Here is a 22,653-nt window from a genome sequence, read left to right on the forward strand (position 1 = left end):
AAAGGTGAAGGCTACAAGAAGATCAGCAAAGCTTTACTTATCAGTCAGAATACTGTAGCAAAAGTGGTACAAAAATTTAAAAAAGATGGAACTGCAACCATCTCACAGAGACGTCCAGGACGTCCACGGAAGTTAACACCTCGACAGGAGCGTCTTCTGATGAGAAGGGTTGAAGAAAATCAGCATGCAAGTTCACTGCAGTTATCTAAAGAAGTAGAAAGCCAAACTGGGATGACTATTTCCCGTGACACAATAGGGCACACTGCAGAGGAATGGCATGCATGGGTGCCGTCCATGAAAGAAGCCTCTCCTAAAGCCCAGGCACAAAAAAAGCCTGCCTAGAGTTTGCCAGGGCCCATGCTGACAAAGATGAAGACTACTGCCCTTGGTCGTCGTGCACTTTTCCAACATGACAATGATCCTAAACACACATCTAAGGCCACTGTTGGATTTCTGAAGAAGAACAGGGTGAAAGTGATTCAGTGTCTCCTGATCTGAACCCAGTCGAACACCTATGGGGAATTCTGAAGAGACAAGTTGAGCATCACTCTCCATCCAGCATCCAGTCTCTAAAAGAGGTCATTCTTGAAGAATGGAAAAAGATAGATGTTGCAAAATGTCGCCAACTTGTTCATTCCATGCTTAGAAGACTTGCTGCTGTCATTAAAAATCATGGAGGCCATACAAAGTACTATATGAAGTAGTTTTTGTTGTGGGGTGTACTCATTTTTGCATCACCCTAATTTGAGTTAAACTGAAAAATGTGTAATCTAAGTTATATTATTAACCTTACTTTCATGTTATAAGTTAAACAGATGTTATATTAAACTTAGTCTTGTCAACATTTTGGAAATTGTTTTTGTTCATTGAGATATTGTTTAAAATGTTACTTTTCAAAGGGGGTGTGCTCATTTACGCTGAGCACTGTATATATGTGTGTGTATATATATATCCTCCACACACACTCTGATGAGCCAAAACATTATGATCAGTTACAGGTGAAGCCAATATCAACATGTTGGATGCAGGAGAAATGGATAGTGGCATAGTGGTCCATTGAGGGACAAACCTCAAACTGATGCCAGGGTGTTGGGCGCCCAAGGCTCAGTGGTGCACGAGGGCACTTACATCATATGGACGACTGTGTACGTGTGTGTAGTTTACTTGGGGAAGTGATGGCACCAGGATGCACTGTGGGATGACGACAAGCTGGTGAAGGGAGTGTGATGCTCTGGGCAATGTGCTGGGAAACCCTGGGTCCGACATTCATGTAGACGTAAATTTGACATGCCACATACCTAAACCTTGTTGCAGACCAGGTACACCCCTTCATATCAATTGTGTGGTCCCTGGTGGAAGTGGCCTCTTTCAGCATTATAATGCACACTGCACATATTGTTCAGGAATGGTTTGAGGAACATGATAAAGAGTTCAAGGTGTTGATCTGGCCTCCAAATTCCCCAGATCTCAATCCAATTAAGCATCTGTGGGATGTGCTGGACAAACAAGTTCGATCCACGGCGGCTCCGCCTTGTAATCTACAGGACTTGAAGGATCTGCTGCTAACGTCTACCCCAGGACACCCTCAGAGGTCTTGTAGAGTCCATGCCTCTGCACTGTTTTGTTAGCACGTGGAGGACCAACAGCATATCATTATTAGGCAGATGGTCATAATGTTTTGGCTCATTATTTTCTGTCTTACTTTTCATATTGCATGAAATGATCATACACTTCTTTTTTCAGTTTTATTTAGATGTGATGTAAATATAATCTTTAATGCCTTTTGAACAATTCTATGCATTACATCTGTAGTTATTTTTTTGATAAGATAAATCTCTAAAAAAAAAAAAAATGTACACACGAAAACATGTAACAGCCACACAAAATAAATGGATATGGGGTTAAAAGTAGACTGCATTAAGTGACCATTACAGCTCCATGTTCCTGTTACTGACCAACTTTAAAATTTAAAAACAGATGAATAACTAACTCATGATAAATATATAATTAAAATAAGACTGTTATATCATAAAATAATATAACAAGACATTAGTTAATATATTAGTGACACCATAGAGGCATTCCTCTAAATAAAAATCAACATCACAACAGAAAAAGCAGCAGAAATAGACTCACTCCTAATACTGTATTGTGAGCGGAGAATATGAACTGTGAATTTGCATATTAAAAAGTTCTAATCCAAACGTAGCAGTCATTTTCAAAATTAATTGTTTTATACCACATTCCACACTCAACACAGTGGGAATGTTACGAACTTAAGAAATGACAAGTGATATTTTTGATCTTGTTTCCAATAACAGAAAACAAAATGGACTCAGACTTGAGCCTTGGGGGACACCCAAATTTACCAGTTAACAAATCTTTAAACAAATGTCCTTTTTGTAGGACTAAAATAGCACATTATTGCTATTACAGTACACTGATATTATTACTATATCAAGGCCAGCTTGTGACTTTATCAAAAGCCTTGATTGTTGCATATGCATATGCCTCTAAATATGAAACTGTGAAAAATCTAAATTCAGCTATACAGAGAAGTGAGTTTAAAACAAAGTTGTCTTTTGAAAAAGTACTGTATATATGATATTTGAAATATTCACCTGGCCAACCAGCCCAAGTTATGTTTTTTATAGTTACATTAGGGGTAGTCTTAACTATACATTTATCAATGACAGTGCAAGATTCCTGTGGATCAGTATATGTCCGGTACTTGGGAATAATCACGGTCCCAATAACCACTGGAGAATAGCCAGTCCTGAGAGCCATTGTGTGGATTTGGACCTTGATGAAACCACCTGTTTTGGGGAACGAGAAAAGGTTCAGGTCAGCAAACACGTAAAACCACTGATAGTTGATTATAACAGGACCGTTTTGCCGCCACATTGAGTCTCCTAGGGTCAGTCAACTCAACAGCCAAACATGCGTAAGAAAATGTTTCTTTTGACCCCATTACAATAATCTCTTTCTTCGTTTAATAGATTCGGTGGAGCATTTGGCTGTAACACTTAAACCAGGTGTAAAGTTTCACCCTGCTCTCGCAGTAGAAGGCCAGAGAGCTCTGTTTACATTGTCTTATTCCACATTAAAAATAGATTGTCTAAGGGGGACATAAAAACAACACTCATTCTTTTGGTGTGAAGCCATTTACGTATGATAATCTAAAAAAGATTGTAGAAGAGACTTACTATATGTATACATTTGGTGTAATACTAGTATTAATTTTTTTTGCATCATAAATGGTCAATATTAATAACTATTTGAGGTTTAAATTGTTTTTAAAAAAATCATAATGGTGAACCCCACACACAAAACAAATGTTTTACTATCACTTTGTATGTCGCAAATTGTTGCAAATGTTATTCTACCACAAAACTCAAATTGTGCAATAATTACAGACTGTGATTGTTACAAAGATCCCAGTTGCTCAAAGCAACTATGATTCAGGAGTGAAACTGCAGAAGCAGTTGAATGCAAAGGACAGATCAACAAAGCAAGCGTCAAACCTGGGGCCCGAGGCGATGTTTCTGCTCACAGCAGTCACAGGATAGATGATATTGCCAAAAGAAAAGAAAGGGAAAATGGGGTTAAATGCAAAGGACAGCGTCCAGTGAACCAGGACTAAGAGTGCCGTTAAACATCAATGAGTTACTTTTAAGCTATGGATTAAAAATGGTGTAATAAATAAATAAAGTAAAATAAATTACTAATTAATTTAATGTGCATAATAGAATTTGTTATGCAGTTAGTCACAAGCAAACACTAATATTACCCCCCCCCAAAAAAAAAAAAATCACGTTTACATGTGCATCTTTCATAGCATAGTTACTACAGTTATTTTAAGTACACTTTACATGGTATTTGCCAACACGTTCATCAAAAAATTATACTCTAAAAAACACTGAAGGAGATCTCATTTTTTGAATATGATTTTTAATTACTAACAATAACTGTAGTAACATTTGGAAAAAGCGCAGAATAAACGATTGTGTGGAAATAAAAAACAATAATAAACAGTAGTTTTGTAAAAAGAGAGAAAACAAAACAAAACAGTAAACAGTAATATTTCTGCACCTCGTCTTCCACTCTTCATCCGACTTAGAGCGGTTCTTACGTGCCGCCCTCTGTTTCTCCTCCAGTCGCTTCTTCTCCTCACTGGCCAGATCTGGGATGATCAAAAAAAAAAAAAAGTTGAATATTTCAATGTCGCTGGTTTGTGAGAAGTTCTACAGATTTGCAATATGACATCATAAACACATAATTTGCAATGGCACAAAGATGTACACGCATACCGATGTCGCCATTCTCCATGGCTCGTATATCTGGCCTCAGTCGGCTGTCTGTTTTTGGGATGACCGTTTCGATCTCTTTGTCCAGCTCATTGAGTTGCATTGCGAATGTAGTGAAGTTGTACATCTTTTTATATGCAAATAAAACCAAAATAAATATAGGGGAAAAAAATGAGAAAATAAAAAGAAACAAATATAGAAAAAATCTCAATTGACAGCAATTGTAGCATAATTTTGGTTACCACAAAAATTAATTCCTACTCATTCCTTCAAGGTTAAATCAAGGTTACATTGAGCCACTTAGAATGGAAGTGAATTTTTGGAGAATTGAAAAGCAAAAATGAGAAGCTTGTAATTTTATTAAAGCACTTACATTAAAGGGTTAGTTCACCCAAAAATGAAAATTATCCCATAATTTACTCACCCTCAAGCCATCCTAGGTGTATATGACTTTCTTCTTCCAGCCAAACACAATGGGGAGTTACATTAAAAAATATCCTGGCTCTTCCAAGCTTTATAATAGGAGTGAATGGTGGCATTTTTTTTTTTTTTTTGAAGCCCAAAAAAGCACATCCATCCATCATAAAAGTAATCCATATGGCTCCAGGGGGTTAATAAAGGCCTTCTGAAGCAAAGTGATGGGTTTTTGTAAGAAAAGTTCTGCGCATTCACGACAGAGTCGAGTTCCGGCATATGACGCAGACGTAGCGTAATCTTAAGTCTTTATGTATTCTGAAGCATCCTGGATAGACGTGTGAACGCACCATTTTAAGACTAATACAAATCTACAGTATAGCTAAAACAACTCACTTCTTTTCGCCGTTTTCCTTTGCTGTAAACAACGCACTCTTCCGCGTTCGTCACTTCTCACCGGAGCTTACGCTATGCCTACATCATACGCTGGAACTCGACTCTCTTGTGAAAGTGCGGACGGCGGTTACCAGAAGCTAGTTGTAAAGTTTATAAAGTTATAAATATGGATATTTTTCTTACAAAAACGCATCACTTTGCTTCAGAAGTCATTTATTAACCCCCTGGAGCCTTATGGATTACTTTTATGATGGATGGATGTGCTTTTTTGGGCTTCAAAAAAAAAAAAAAAAATGGCACCATTCACTCCCATTAGAAAGCTTGGAAGAGCCAGGATGTTTTTTAATATAACTCCGATTGTGTTTGGCTTAAACAAGATAGTCATGCACAGCTAAGAAGGCTTGAGGGTGAATAAATTATGGAATCATTTTCATTTTTGGGTGAACTAACCCTTTAATGTATCTTGCGGCCATACTATTGAAACCATGGTTATTTTAACATTTACAAATTGGCCCCATTCCTTTCCATTGTTTTTTTTTAAAGGAAAGGAGAGACAAAGTTTCTCAGAGCAACAACTATTCTGGAACAGACCTGGGCAGAGTTTGCTGGTCTAGGTGCTATTCTCCAGAGCAACTGACTTCCTGGGATCACATCCAGTGAATCTCCACCTGGTTGAGGTGTTTCTTCTGAGTCTGATGTCTGAGATAGCTGAGAAACACCAAGAAAACAGTTATAAAAACATGTAGTGTATCTTTCACATTTAGCCTTATTAGTCTGGCACCATTACAATAGATAGGTATCTTGACAAATGTTGTATGAAAACATTCAGAAACACCTGTTTACTGCTTTTCTTGTCTTCCGAAGCTTTCTTATCATTCTTCTTTTGAGTTTCGAACAGAACAGGGTCGACTATGTACATGCACTCCGTCCATTTCCCGTAAAGGATAAAAACCTTCTTTTTGCTATGTGGAATAAACAAATAATCAATGTAAAATGATGTGACAATGGTGTGAAAATTTATCATTAAACTCTCAAACCACTGACCTCTTGTCCAGGATGTAGCCTTCAACCTTATGTAATTCTTTCCCAAAAAGGCCACACGGTTTAAAACTCAGGCAGCATTTTTCACCGGTTCTATTGGCAAATAATTGGCAAATATCAGTCAAAATGATCCATCAAGGGGCAGCAATAAGTAAAACCAGAACTAGATAAGAGTCTGGCTGATACCTGTGGTTGATAACCTCCATACTGCCATATTGTTCGATCCACAGCTGTCCCACGATGATGTTGTGGACACAACACGTTGGATTTGTCCATGTGTACGCCTCATTATGCCTGTAATGAGTTTTATATATGACATTTACTAAAACAATGGGTGTCTAAGCACGTGTACACATGAATTTGTTTGCACAAACAAATCATGGTTCAACAAAAATGTTCATACTAGATGTTATTCTAAATTTCCGAAAAAATGTAAGAAAAATAAAACCACATGTATGCAAAATTCACATACTCTGGTAGGCATGATGTTTTAAGATAAAATTTTATACATAGATATTTCATCTTAAATATATTACATCATATATAAATAAAAAGGGTAAGAAAAGCTGCATAATAGATTGAGCTGTAAGGTTTCTCTCTATAGAAACACAGGTATGTGTTTGTACAGCTGGCTAATTAGAAGTCTGTAATCTAGGTCTTTATAGAAAGTGTTTATTGTGTTTTGAGGTTGTACGGAAAGCCCTTATATGGAGATGGTTTGGGCATGTTTTATGCAAATGACTAACCTCAGGTAAGTGAGCGCTCATTTAAAATACTCCAGATTTATTAATATTATGCTGCATTCAGGCCATGTTGTAATTACTGTAATTATGAGACGACAACCCATGACGTTCTACTCGGAGCTGTTCACGTCCTTGGACTTGGAATTGTGTGTTTTTATGGCAACACTATCAACGCCAAAATTAATTTGCAGTGGTCAGGTGGTATAGCAGTCACATGGTACAAGTCGGAGCTCTCAGAAAATTCTGAGTTTACAACTTGTAATTATGAGTTCTACAAGGATGTGAACACATAATTACAATAATTCCACCATGGTGTGAACTTGTTAAACTTATTAAAAAGAGCTAAAGAACAAATTCATGTACTCATGGCCATGCACGTGTTGTGAATTAGGTGAACATTTCTCCTGTGCATATAAATACATAATAGTCCATACAATTATTAACAAATGAGAACCATTGTGCGGATATTAGTAAAGCTCCATCACACATGCTTACTTAGGAAGTTCTAGAGTGATGATGCCCTTAGGTTCGGCCTCCACGCTTTTGCCCCAGAACTTCAGTTTGGGGTAGATTGAGCCATGAAACACAAAGTCCTTCTGCAATCCCTCAGCATGGAAGGCGCTGACGGGAGGATGGTGGCTTACTTGTTCTGATATCAGCCGGAAACCAAGATCATCCCTGAAGGTTGAGGAAATAACATGGTAACTATCCCCAAGAGCACAACACACTGATATACTGATATTCACACACTAAGAGGAAAAAAAGTTACATTTGCAATGGTAATTTTAACAAGTTAGCATTCAAAAAAAGCAAAAGTCACATTTGCAACGCTAACGTTAATGCTAACAATTTAACGTTTAAAAAGGGCACAAAAAGAAAGTCACATTTGAAAATGTGCGGTCACATTAGCAACATTTCTGTGAAATTTCATGGGCAAAACAAGGTCCACTGCCTAGTGACAATAGTGTAGCAATGTATGAAGCACAGCTCACACATAAGTCACTTTGATACCAAACTGCTTTCTGTTGGTCAACGCGACAAATTTACATGATTGACTTGAATCTGTTGTGAAATCTGTTTGGGAAATCCCTGTGTAAAATTCCAGATCGTGTGGATTCATATTGAAATGGTGGTTTGGCCTGTGAAAATTCGCCGAACAATGGTAAATGTAATGCTAATGTTAATGCTAACAAATTAACATTCAATCTCTCACCTGACTAGCTCGTATGTTTCACCTAGCAAGGGGTTGAAGGGTTTACCCGTCCTTTCCCACTGAGATGCCACAGCTGATACCGCAAACGCTGCCACACACTGGATAGAAAACACATGAATTAATTTACTTAGACGACATTAGCAATCTATAGGTTAGACTAGATTTCATCCAGGTGGCTATTAAAACTTTTTTTAGGACTTTGAAAACCTTTAATCCAAGAAATGTCTGTTTAACATGCATTAAACAGGCCAACAGAAAGGTAAAGTAGTTCATAACATTGGCGATTGTCAAATGGATGTTGTAGTTATAATTATTGCTCTGTCTATGTGGGTTTTTGTCAATTTTGAGAGCAAAGTAGGTGATCACCTGTATATATACTGTTATAATACAATAAAACATTTTATGATAGCATATGAAAATATATGAATTTATAGCAGAAATTATTATTTATTTATCTAACAATATATTTAGTTGGAAAGTTGGCTGATTAATTGGCCATTAGTCATTTTTCATAGTTATTTAGCATGTTAGGGTTTTGCTTGTGTTTTCAGATAATAAGGGGTCATGTACATTGTTCTTTTTTTACCTTCATTCTCTCAATAGAGTCTTCTGAAACATTGGCCTGGTGGATGAGGTACGTGTGCTCCATATATTCTGTTAGCCTTTGTAGAAAGCTTAGCGGCTCATTAAAAATAACCGGCATGGTGATCTTAGACAGCTCCTGAAAGAGAGATGGAGAGATGGAATCAATCAAAACATGCTGCTTAATTTAAGTGTTTTGAATGAAAAAGACATTGTCTTAAGGTTTAAGCACAAGTTAAAGGTTACTAGGTAGTAAAAACCTCACCATCCCGATACACTTCCTCAGTATGCTCCAGATACTGAAGTCATTTCTGGAGAACATGGGAGCAGGTAAACTTGTCCTGTGGAATAATTAAAAGTAACTTTACTGTGCCTTATTAGATTCTGAAAACTGCTTCTTTACATTAAAGGGACAGGTATTATGAAGTGAATCGATCGGTCTGTGCAAGAAGCTGAACATTATTTACAATGTTATTGCCTGTAATCCACAGCCTCTGCAAATGGTCCTGAGCACGTTCATGACAGTCTGGAGCCCGAGCTTCTTGCCGTATAAGGACGTATGCGCGGGACTGCAAATGTAAAATTCAATCTTCCCGATTAAGATAAATAATGTTGTAAATAATGTTCATCTTCTTGCACAGATCAATCATTTCACTTCATAAAACCTCAATGTATCGTCAGAGCCACAGGTATTAATTTTGTTTTGCCTGTATATGTTTTTTTTGACGGTAGCCATTGACTTGCATTATATGAATCACCAAGGACCTGTGGTTTGAGCTAAAAATCTCCTTAACTGTTCTACTGAAGAAAAAAAAAGACACCTACATCTTGGATGGCCTGTGGATGAGTAAATTAACAGCACATTTTCATTTTTGGGTGAACTGTCCCTTTAAGAAACCACTACAATAATGCAAAAAAGACTAGTTAGCTGTTTCCATGTTAACTGCTGTTGTCAGGCAGATGGAACACGTCTAGACTAGTGTTATCAGACAGGTAACGGAAGCTTTATATCTTATTCAGTAAAGCGAGCCCAGTGCCCCGATCAGTTTCAGAGTGCTCAAGATACTCCAAAACCTTCTCTTTTATATCGTACCTGCTAAATGTAAACATAATAATTGAAGAGATGTAATGTGTGGTTACTTTTTGCATTTTTTCATGCATGTTCCATAGTGTTAAAGCAAAAAGTAAATATTGTGAGAAATATGAGAAGTCTCTAAAAAAAGACAAAGACATCAAAGTTTAATGGACAACAAAAACAAAATCAGTTATAACAATGTGTGTGTGTGTGTGTATGTGTGTGTGTATGTATATATATATATATATATATATATATATATATATATATATTTAAAACAATGTTCTAAATACATTATAAAATAGAGGTATCTAGACAATCTATAAAAATCTATAAAAATACTCTCTATGATCGGATGCAAAGTCAGTCAAATGTCTGTCAACAGGCCATCAGTCAACATGCCGAGCCTTAAAAGTTCAAATTACAGCGTTAAACTCGGCTACCTCATCAATTTTTTACGGTTTCATTATGAACGCCTCTTCTGGCCTTGGCTCGCTAAATTATTTACCACAAGATACAAACCAAAACAAAACAGAGAAGTTGCATCTAAGAAACTGGACAAATAACAACAAAGTGACATTTAAAAAACAAAGCGGCCTGAATGTTACGTCTAAGTTAACATTTATTTTTATACTCTGCATGTTTATTTGTATAAGTTTGTTTTTATTTAAAATTTCTAAATACTTTCAACTTCAAAAAAATATTTAGCTAAATAGTTATGCAATAAATACTTGTCATAAAAGGGTAGTTTGTTTTGTAGTTGTATTTGTAGTATTGTAGTTTGTTTGTTTTGCATTCCTACCTGTGTTTCCTCACTCCATTAACTCTGGCCACCTCATCTTCATCCTCTTCCTCTCCACGACGGTCTTCCCGGGACATCCTGCCGTCGAGATGAGTTGGGACACTGCAGTAGTGCTCGGACTTGAAGTCCTCTCCGTCTTCGTATGAGTGGCCGGCCGTCTCAAAACCGCTCAACACAGGCTCAGAGTCCGAATCTGTGGCAACCGAACACAAACAGACATGGCTTAGAGGGACAATGCGTGGCCGACAGAAAGAGGCTCTCTGAGGAAACCTGAGCAGGGGATCAGGTGGCGATTAATGGAACCGGAAGTGACTGGACACATCACTGAGAAAGGTGGCTCATGATTATGAAGCTCATTCTGAAGATTTACTTTTCACTGTAACAGCAGTTACACCACAAATTGCTGACATTGGGTTCAGGGCTTGACATTAACTTTTTTGCTCACCAGCCACTGTGGCTAGTGCTTTTCCAAAGTTACTAGCCACTCAGCATTTTCACTGGCCACAATTTTAACATCAATACCACTGGGAAAAGATATTTTAGATATTTTTAATATTATATCATAATTTGGCAGCAGTTATATTAGGCTGCTGTCACTTTAAGACCTGACGCACGGATCCAGTATACTGTTACACATGCGCTTTCTTTCTCAAATTAAGTTCACTTAAAACATAACTGACTGCGTTTACATGAACCATGACTGACATTTTGACATTATTATGTGTGTATTTCACTGTTTAAGTGCAATAAGCAGTGAAAAAGAACTCAATTTAGTACTGAGAGACGGTTTTATTAAAATCTGCGGGAATGACTAAAATTATGTGCAATATGCGCAATCCCATGCTGAAATTCAAGCCCTGTAACACCAACAATATTCATCTGGAGCAAATGAAACGAGTGAGTGAGGTGGGTTTGTGTGCCAACTCGCTGTCAGAGAGATGAGTGAGAAATCGCAGCTGGTGTCATGTATCTATTCTGCGGAAAATGAGTATTGGAAGCGTTTCAGATATTTTAGTATCGATATGTATCAAAAAAAAAAAAACAATCGATATTTTTGACAACACTACATTGCACTTAGTTTATTATTTCAAATGCCTTTTTAAAAGACTGAAAATGTATACATTATATATAAAATTCAACCTGTCAAAGTGGCTAGTAGGAGTGATTGCGTTACACGCCACTGCTGAAATCCACTCGAATTTTGGCCGGTTGGCAGGTCTTTAATGATATTGTAAATCATGGATATCACATGATTAAGCATTAAGGGATGTAGGAATCATGACGGAATCATCTTAAATCTATATACTTATTAACTTGAGAGAACTCAAACTCATTGTCCTTAAAGGTGATGTTGTTGCTCATGTGGGAAACACAGGTTTGAATTCAGTCTATGCAGTTCCCATTCCATTCCCATTACACATGATCCCATTCTTTGTACAGTACCTCCTCCTAATAAATTTCTGTCACTCTACTATTTTATTCAATAAAAGAGGCGAAAGCGTACACTTGAAAACGTTTTTAACTTGTAAAACATGGCAAAATTATTCAATGCAATTATTCAAAGTGCACTAGGGGTGCACAGATAAGCCGAAAATTATTTTTATGTTACAGTCAATAAGCAATAAATAGCCGATATTAAAATTATTATACACTTTAAATAATACAAGTGATTAAAAACATTTAAATGCATGATGATAAGTGTATAAGAAGTAAATTCGGCATCACATTTGTACGCACCAGAAAGAGCGTCATAAAACTCGTCTTCACTGAGGACGCTGCGGGGCGACGATCCTTTGACCACTGACTGCTCCAGCTCATGATGTTCAGTGGCCAGCGTCTGCAGAGCCTCTGACAGGATTTTATTCTTCTCGACCTCATGTTCCAGTTTCGAACTGCGTGCCTGGACAAACACACACACTTTCACTATGCAAAGAAACTCATTGCGGAATATAATCTGGCACATTTCACATATCTGACCTGCCTAAAAGCAGACATTAATGCCCTTGATGAATAACCCTTAGCGTGTCACATACAAGGAAACCATGCTCATGTTTTATACTTTAGATTTATTTGTGATCATTATCAACAATTTTGACCTGCAGTTTTTTTCTTTTTTAAATGTTATTTTGGGGTTTTAGCCTCTTTATTTGACAAATATAGTAAATTGGACCTAAAAATAAAAGAGACTGAATTTGAACCTGTGTAGTCCAAGTAAGCACCAAGGCTCAAATGAATCATGAGCCATTCATTTTCTACATAGTGAAATTGATTTTTGACTATAATTTATAAACCTTTAAAGACAGACTGCTTGTGAGCTCCCAGGTTTTGAAGCAATGGTATATGCTTTTGCTGAAGCCATCTGTTCACATTATTTCAACTTATTTTTAAAATAAATATAATCATGTTTAACAGCAGAATTTGGTAACTACATTACTCATGATGCTGTACAGAAAATGACACCAATCAGAGTCGCGATAAGCAAAACACGCCTAAAGAGCTCTTTAGCTCCGCCCACTCCCATGAAGCACCACAAATGACGTAATCAAGTCGATCTTCCTACACTCTCAAAATACTTAAATATTTTTATATATATACATCATCCCCAATGCTTCATGGGATTGCAGTTCTTTTCCTCACTAAAGCCGTTATAGATGCAGTCTTGTGCCTTTGTCTTTTCATTCGATTTCCAATACTTTTTTGCTTCAAATAAAACCTTGTAGTGTTGGCTTGGTTCATGGCTAATAACACTTTAATGAAGACTTTATTATAATCACTATTAAAAAATGAATACAAAAATAATTCTGAAAAAGTGGGCAGCACTAAAGCACTCAATGGGCATGTGCAGCGCAGGTGATACATACTCCTTCCTGTCTGGAAAAAAGCCCCAGGCACTGGTGCAGTGAGGAGCAGGTTTCACTGGAGGCTTCGCAGACCTCCTTCAGCTTCTGAACAACTGTCGCAGGCAATCCTGCAAGAATATAAAAAAGCACCGTGGCTTTAAAAATACAGATGTACATATGCAGTTTCGGCCAATCAAATGCAGCGGATGATTTAAGCTCTTACGTTCCACCAGGCCATCTTCTTTCACCATGGACAGGAGGACCAACATCTCCATCTCCAGTCTCTGATGGCACAACTCTGCCCGCTGCCAAACCAAAGAGGAACAAGACAACAAAAAGAAATAAAAAAAAAGGATATTGAGAAAGAGAAAGGTTATGACTGTAAGAGAATTTATGGGTTAGTCAACTTTACCACTTCCTGCGGTTAGAGCGAAAAAGGGAAGTCAGAAGTCATTTTCCTTTGTACTGCAGAAATATATGAGCATGAGACAATATCTATTTATAGTTCTTTTTTTTTATTATTTAATATAGTTAAAATAAAACAAAATAAAATTAATAATTTAAACTTTACTTTTTTATTTTAAATTAAATTTACTAAAGTTTTTAGAATATACAAAAAATTTTGAGGTTGCTTGTACAAAACAAAACAAGAATTTCTTTTGTTGTCTCTTCAACATGTCCTGCATATATATACTGTATACATACATACATATACATACATACTGTACCTATACATACATATACACTACCAGTCAAAAGTTTGGAAACATTACTATTTTTAATGTTTTTGAACGAAGTCTCTTATGCTCATTAAGGCTGCATTTATTTCATAATAAATACAGAAAAAAACAATAATATTGTGAAATATTATTACAATTTAAAATTATGGTTTTCTATTTTAATATACTTTAAAATATAATTTATTTCTGTGATGCATAGCTGAATTTTCAGCATCATTACTCCAGTCTTCAGTGTCACATGATCCTTGAGAAATCATTCTTATATACTGATTTGATACTCAGTTATTATCAATGTTGAAAACAGTTGTGTTGCTTAATATTTTTTTGGAACCTGTGATACTTTTTTCAGGATTCATTGATGAATAAAAGGTTAAAAAGAACAGCATTTATTCAAAATATAAATCTTTTCTAACAATATCAGTCTTTACTATCACTTTTTATCAATTTAACACATCCGTGCTGAATAAAAGTATTAATTTCTTTCAAAAAAAAGAAAGAAAAAAAAAGTACTGACCCCAAATTTTTGAATGGTAGTGTATATTGTTACAAAAGATTTCTATTTTAAATAAATGCTGATTTTTTTTTTTACTTTTTATTCATCAAAGAATCCTGAAAAAGTATCACAGGTTATAAAATAATATTAAGCAGCACAAATGTTTCCAACATTGATAATAAATCAGCATATTACAATGATTTCTGAAGGATCATGTGACACTGAAGACTGGAGTAATGATGCTGAAAATTCAGCTTTGCATCACAGAAATAAATTATATTTTAAAGTATATTAAAATAGAAAACCATAATTTTAAATTGTAATAATATTTCACAATATTATTGTTTTTTCTGTATTTATTATGAAATAAATGTAGCCTTAATGAGCATAAGAGACTTTGTTCAAAAACATTAAAAATAGTAATGTTTCTTTTGACTGGTAGTGTATATACATATATACATACATGCATACATATATATACATACATACATACATATATATACATACATACATACATATATATACATACATACATACATACATATACATACATACATACATACATATATATATATATATATATATATATATTAGGCATGTGAGGTATCAAATTTTCATGTTGCGATAATTGCTGAAGCTTTTATCACGGTATATGGTATTATCACCGTATAGCGATATTGACATAAGATGCAAAGAATTCTTTTTCTTATAACAAAAAGAACTCTGAACATTTAAATACAATAACACAATACACAAAAAAAAAAAGAGTAAAATGTTTCAAACATTAAAGTGCAAACGAATTATAAAGATCAACAGGTAACACTTTACAATAAGGTCTCATTATTTAACGTTAGTTAATGCATTAACTAAGATTAAGAATGTTTTGTTAAAGAAGGTATAAGATTATTATTATCGTAAATTAAATTGGGAGAACAGACCACAAATGTGCAGTATATGTTGTCTTTTTTCATACTATTACAGCTGACTGCAAAGGAAAAAAAGAGAACAATCACGAGGAAAAGAATGCAGCGACTGAAAAGTGCTCTTGCAACAGATAATCTTGTCACATTAAAATACAAACATATAAGATACAAACATATATTTATACACGCACACATACTTGCAGACTCTCATTTTTACTTTAATTAAAATATTTTTTCCTAACTAAATATAGTTTTCTCTGCCAGTCATCTTTGTCATAATTTCTGTAAAAAAATACAACCTTTTACAGTTTATAGATAAGGCTGACACATGATTAAGGTTTCAGAACAGCTAAGTTTCCTCGTAGAAGAGGAAGAAAGGGCGGTCATGTGCATTTTATCAACTGATGTGATGGTCAAGATAAAAGATGCAGATAATTTCTCACCTGAAGTGAGTCAGAAAGCTCATTTAAAGACACAACATCGTCTTCCTCTTCCTCACTCTCTGGGTCCTGTGAGCAGTAATGTGTGCTAAAGGCTGAATGTTCCTCTATGGCCTCCAGCCACCTCTGAAAAATAACACACATTCACACAAACTTACATTATGCATTCCGATCTAGATTAAAAGAAGGAGCAGAGAGGAATCTCACTTTTCTGGTGGCTTCGGGGTTGTTCTTCTGTGACACTTTGAAATGGTGAACACTGTCGTCAAAGCATTTGACAGTGAAATAGCAGCTATCTTTCGCTTTAATCTGAAAGTTGCAAAGAAAAGCTGTTTTGCAAGTCCTGTTCAAAATCCCACAAACCATGAATTGGCATCTTATGATAAATCATAAAATAAATCTTACCATGCACTGTGCTTGTGTTAACGGTTTGCAACCTTGCCGGCGTGAGCTTGAATCTACATCTGACCTTGAGGAGTTAAAAAAAGGACGAAAATTTTAAAAAAATTCAAATATTTTTTTCTGCAAAATACGTCTTTAATTTCAGCAATTTTGCTATCATTCAATTTTATTATATAATAAAATTTCTTTAAATTATAGCATTACATTTTGGGAATAGAGGCGGATACTCACTGTTTAGGGTACCATGACAAGACTCCATCTTGAAGAACTACCCAGTAAGAGCGCCAGCCAAAGAACCTTGAGCTCTGCAACAATAAATTCAATAAACAAAGAAATTTAAGAACAAAAAAAGAAAGAAGAAAATGAAGAAAAAATATTTAAAAAATAAATAAATATGAGAAAAATAAATAATTAAATACAGAAAGAATAAATAGAAAGAATAAATAAATAAAGAATAAATAACAACAGAAAAAAATTAATAAAAAATAGAAATAAATAAATCAATACAAAGAATAAATAACAAAAAAATAGAAATAAAAAAGATTTTATATCAGAAAGAATAGACAGAAAGAATAAATAAATAAAGAATAAATAACAACAGAAAAAAAATAATAAAAAATAGAAATAAATAAATCAATACAAAGAATAAATAACAAAAAATAGAAATAAAAAAAGATTTTATATCAGAAAGAATAAATAAATACAAAAAATAAGCAAATACAGCAAAAATAAATAAATACAGAAATAATAAATAAATGCAGAAAGCATAAATAAATAATAAATACAGAATGAATTAATAAATAATACATAACGAATAAATACTAAATCTAGAAAGAATTATTTTTTTTATATATATGTATGTGTGTGTGTGTGTGTGTGTGTAAACTATAGGTTTTGATATGGCATACCTTCCAAAGAGACCCCTCGAATGTTTTAACATTTCGCGTCATGCCCTGTAGGATCAAAGTGTTGTGACAATGAAACCAAATTCACAACATCGTAAATGAGTGTAAATTATGCTAAATATCAGTGTTAAGATATATGATGATGGAAAAGGTTTTTTTGAAACATATCACACAAGTTATTACAAAAATATTGCATTTGTGACACTCTTACATCAGAACTGTCCAGTTAAATGAACCTACTTTCATAACATTTCCTGCAATGATCTGCTTCATTTCCGCATCGTTAGCCAAGTCAAAAACAGTCTGATCTGAAAACAAATATGACGTACTGAAATAGTAAAGAAAATGGGACCATGACAGTAAAAAAACTGAAACAATAAAAACATTTACAGAATTGCAGAGGCAATTGAGCATATATTGACATGAAAACAGCTTTAAATGTTTTAAAAATGATGTTAAAATAAGTTCGAGCTCATTACCATTTTGGTTCTTGATGTTAGGGTTGGCCTTGTGCTGCAGGAGTTTGATGGCACACTGTTTCTGACCCCTGTATGCGGCGCAGTGCAGCGGCGTGTTTCCCAGCAGGTCCGTGCAGTTTATGTTCGGGGGTTTCTTCATGTTTAGCTACACGAGTAACAAGAGACATTATTATCAACGTTTAAACAATGGTTAATCGACTGCACTTTATTTTACAGTACGTGTTTAGGTTTAGGGGTAGGTTCAGGGTTAGTACCTAGTTATTACCCAGTTATTGTAATTACTGTAATAAGTACACGGGGAACAGGACTGTAAAACAAAGTGCTACCATTAAATGATGTAGACGTCTTTAAAATGGTTATGCAAAGGTTACCAGTCTTGTGAGGGTCAATATGGTTCCTTCCCGTGCCGCCTCCAAGAGCTGCTCCTCTAGCTTCCTCTCTTCAGTCCTCTCCGCAGCTAGTTATTAAAACATATCAGTAATAATTTAGTAACAAAAGTAATCACTCGGCAGATTTTATCCAAAGCACCTTCAGTACACTTAGTAGAGGGACATTATCATGCAATTTCAGCACGCTTACCCTCCAACATGCTTTTAATCTCAGCACTCTGGGTAACATCTTTAGGTATCTGTGCCGTCCCATTGATGACAGAAGGACAAGCGTCATATTGAAGAAGCAACATTACAACCTCCTAAACAGCAAAATCAGAATTCAGCATTCAGTTAGTATTCAGAGTCCAACCCATCCAATCGGTATTCAGCATTCAGATGAGTAGTTATGTCGGTAAAAAAAAAAAAAAAAATATGAATATTTCATCATTTATTAGAATTTAATTAATAATTAGAATATTACTAATTGTATAATAATAATAAATAGTAATAATTAATAAAATTACTATTAATGTAATTATAAAATGTATAGTAATAGTATAGTAATAAATTGTTTTATAAATAATTATTATTACCATTTTTGTTCTGCTATTATATTTATGCCAAGTTGATAAAAATGCGATATTCAAGAGTATGTTATTCATAATTAGAATATTAGTCATTGCATAATAATAATAATAATAATAATAATAAATTGTAGTATTAAATAAGTTGATAAAACCATTGTATAATAATAATAATTAATAAAATTACTATTAATGTAATTATAAAATGTATAATAATAATAATGATAATAATATAGTAATAAATTGTTTTATTAATAATTACTATTACCATTGTTTTTCTGCCATTATATTTGTCAAGTTGTTAGTCAATAAGTTAATAAAAAACATAATATTCATTTTGAGTATTTTATTAATAATTACAATATTACTAATTCTATAAAAATAATAATATTAATAAATTGTAATGTTATTAATAATTAAATAAGTCAATAAAACATTATTCATTATTTGTATTTAATTAATAATTAGAATATTACTAATTGCATTACCATAATAAATTGAAATATTAATTATGAATAAAAAATATTATACCCAATTATAAAATACATAATAATTAATAATAAACAATTTAATTTTATTAATCATTATTATTACTGTTGTTGTTTCTGTCATTATATTTATGCCATTTATGTAATTTATATGTATTTATATTTATATAGTTGTTTTGCGATCTGAAAGGTTTATTTTCCATCTTTATTTTGGGTGGCCTAATTGTAAAGCTACACATTTAAAACATTTTTTTTTAGCAGTAAAGTGTTTATAATAATGCAGAAACATACACTAAATACATTTCTTAACCTAAAGAATTTGAACTTCTATCAAAGCTCTCGCCGCGCTCTCCCAGCTGATTAGGTGCTGAGACCTATGTTTCAGTAGATAAAAATGCAAAGAAGGTCTGCACTCTACAGATAGTTTTATTAAGTTTAAACAGGAGATTTAAAAAAAACAGTGCAAACATTTCGGCTGTCTGCCTTCATCAGTGTACACACCTTTTTTTGCATTTTTAATTCCTTTGAATTCCACTGTTGGGTGCTTTTCTTCAAGAAACCCCCAAATGGGGCCATTTATCCATCAAATAAACAAATATCACTATCTCTAGCTTATAGTCTCAGTGCATGATGATATATGATACCAGTAATACATACTTTTCTCCCTGTGAATGCCGCTTTATGGAGGGCCGTGTCTCCGACATTATTTGGTAAATTAGCATCTGCTCCAGCCTGTAGGAAGCACAGAAGAGCTCAAATCAGACACTCTCGCAAAGCCATTCTTCCAACCTAATTCTTCTCATAAACATACACATATATGATACACAGAATGTGTGTTATATCAAAATACCTTCAGTAATTCCTCAACAACATCCTTGTGTCCAAAGTAACTGGCCAGATGAAGAGGCGTCCAGCCGTGATTTGATTTGCTCTTGCCTGAAACAATGCAATGCTATTAGAAGTGCTCAAAAATATCTAGAGAGTTATGAATGGTCATTGGAAACCTAATGACGTGTTCTACCCTTGCAGTTGATGTCGATCTTGGCCTCCTCCTTTATCTTGGACATCAAAAGCCTCTGGATACCTTCTAGGTTTCCGTTCCTGGCATCCCTGAGGAACTGCTCCTCCGGGTCCAGCTCCTCCATGGCTTTACCAACAAAACAAACAAAAAAGCATTACAAACCATAAATCTGAACCAGTAAGTGTGAAGAAGAGCAGGACTGTGAGAAATTATATCTGGAACAACAGTCAGAAAGTCACTCAATACTCAAGATGTTGTGAAATTTGTCTTTGCGCTAATAGAAAATTATGAGGGCGAATTCTTTGAAATGGCTGCCATGTGATTTCCTTGTGTAGATGGGAGGAAAAAGATGGCAAGCACATGACACCACTTCAATAAGCAGGAATTTTCATAAAAAACAGCAGCAATGTGAACCGACATCATCCAAAATACCTTCATAGATCAGGCTTTTGAGGAATGTTTATTTGTTCATCTCTCAATCATCATTGTATCGCAGTGCATTATATGTTTTTGCAACGACAATAAAAACTACAGAGCTTTGATTATAAAACTAAGGATTTAAATATCATCTAATCTTACACATATTATTAGCAGATATTGAGCGACAACTGATATTTATATGCATTTTATGCACGTAGGCAAGGCAGGTTTATTTATAAAGCACATTTAATACATAGTGCTTTACAGATTTTTTTTATTTTTTATTTTTTTTTATCCCATGGCGGAAACAAGATGAGCTCCATATATCTCCTACCTATATCATACATAGGAACTTAATATAGTATGATATAGGCAGGAGAATGAATGAACCATAAAAGATGGTTTGAAGTATCAAATATGATTTTATTTTTCTTCAATAAACTCTTCCATTTAAAAAAAAAAAAAAAAAATAGAGTTTTTAGACTATCATTTCATATGTCAGGCTTTACAGAGTTAAGACGTTACCTACACTGAACCAAGCAAGCATGAAAAAATGTCTTGGTATGCAGATTAGCAATGTCACTTTTAAGGCAATAATCGTTTGGTAAACCATAAAGCTTTCTTTGTGTTGAATGTAGGTCAGTAGCCTAAAGGAAACAAGTAGTTTATTTACGAACCAAACTAGGTCTAAACCACAATTAAACTGAATAAAGGTGGGGATTGACAAATAAAAATAATATGGTTGTGTTTCTAAGACAACCATATCAATTACATGCATCAAATTAAAAAAAACTGAGGTAACTTTTTTTTTTCCTGGAAAGAACAAGTTACACCACAAAGTTATGAAAGCACAGTGCTTTGTTGAGAGGGAAAATAAACTTTTACCATACGTGATTAAAGAACAAAGTTAAAGTAGACTGTACAAAATCATTTCACTGTCATGTGACTTTCTAGACCTCTTAAGCCTGGGTACAAACGTGTCTGAGCAAAACATCACCAGGAGTGTTCAACTTGATCAACCCGTCTTCATGTTATTGCTTCATATCCTTTAAGTAAAAAAGACAATTGAGTCTTAAACGATAAAACTAGGTAGCCCTTATAAAAAGCCTCAAAAACGGTTTCTATACACTGAGTCTTTCAGTTCATTGAGATTGGAACATTGGAGATCTTGTCAGCAGGATGTGGGTTTATCACTTATGACTTAAAGAATTAGGTGAGAATTTGGACATGAGCTGCAGTCAAAAATATAGTAGTCAACATTTGAAGTGGATCAAAAAAAGTTCATCAAAGTTGTCCTAAGAACTAAGCTGTCCTAAGAAGAGGGTTTTAGGATAACTTTGATGAAAGGTTTTGATCCACTTCAAATGTTGACTACTGTAGCAGGAGCTATATGCAAAGCAGCATAATAAAATTCAACTATATTAAATATAAATCAACGTTTTTTAATAAGTCAAATAATCCAAACAAAACTTTCTAAACATTTCAAAGGTAACTTATTAGAATCTTATCAGAATTATATTTGCCTATGTTCAAAATATGTTACTTTAAAAAAATAAATATAAAGAGACTTGCCTGAAAGTTAAAGTATGACTTGAGTTTCGAGACACGCTAACATCCCTAATCCAGAGTCACTCCAGAATAAAAATAAATAAATACATTAAAAAAAGACTTCCATAAATTGTGCTTTATCATAGATTTGACAAAGCATGTGATGCACGCTTCCTGTTTATGTAACTCACACATGTGGATCTTTCCTAAGAGTGCAAAGTTCTTTACAAGCATCGTCAATAAACATCTTACAATATGTTGTGCAAATACACACAGAATGTGCGCGTGCCGCCGCTCGCGAAATAAACGCAAACACAACTATCATCACACGGCAGAACGTAAATGAACAGCTGACTGACAACACGCATGATGACGATGCACTTCCGGTTTCGATAACGACAGTTAACAGGTACAAAAAAAGTCTAC

General features: G+C 34.5%; 1 protein-coding gene across 3 annotated transcripts; it reads right to left on the reverse strand.

Moving 5' to 3' along the window:
• Positions 1 to 1,731: 1,731 nt before the first annotated feature.
• Positions 1,732 to 22,602, reverse strand: osbpl1a (oxysterol binding protein-like 1A). 3 transcript variants are annotated; one of them, XM_051908764.1, is made up of 29 exons: positions 22,419 to 22,602; positions 20,260 to 20,385; positions 20,089 to 20,174; positions 19,896 to 19,970; positions 18,375 to 18,486; positions 18,167 to 18,252; positions 17,796 to 17,940; positions 17,557 to 17,624; positions 17,320 to 17,364; positions 16,643 to 16,716; positions 16,415 to 16,478; positions 16,217 to 16,318; positions 16,013 to 16,135; positions 13,637 to 13,718; positions 13,435 to 13,541; positions 12,311 to 12,473; positions 10,574 to 10,766; positions 8,962 to 9,037; positions 8,701 to 8,835; positions 8,115 to 8,212; positions 7,397 to 7,579; positions 6,345 to 6,452; positions 6,162 to 6,251; positions 5,953 to 6,079; positions 5,709 to 5,825; positions 4,311 to 4,434; positions 4,093 to 4,183; positions 3,525 to 3,545; positions 1,732 to 2,816 (listed from the first exon to the last, which is right to left on the reverse strand). In XM_051908764.1, the coding sequence occupies exons 1-29, from the start codon at positions 22,459 to 22,461 to the stop codon at positions 2,714 to 2,716; spliced, it is 2,967 nt and encodes a 988-aa protein (XP_051764724.1). In that variant the 5' UTR covers positions 22,462 to 22,602; the 3' UTR covers positions 1,732 to 2,713. The 3 variants fall into 3 exon arrangements, with proteins under 3 accessions (XP_051764724.1, XP_051764726.1, XP_051764725.1); XM_051908766.1 differs by having other exon boundaries at positions 22,252 to 22,602; XM_051908765.1 differs by lacking the exon at positions 3,525 to 3,545.
• Positions 22,603 to 22,653: the final 51 nt, after the last annotated feature.

This window comes from Ctenopharyngodon idella, chromosome 10, assembly GCF_019924925.1.
Source record: "Ctenopharyngodon idella isolate HZGC_01 chromosome 10, HZGC01, whole genome shotgun sequence".
NCBI lineage: Eukaryota > Metazoa > Chordata > Actinopteri > Cypriniformes > Xenocyprididae > Ctenopharyngodon > Ctenopharyngodon idella.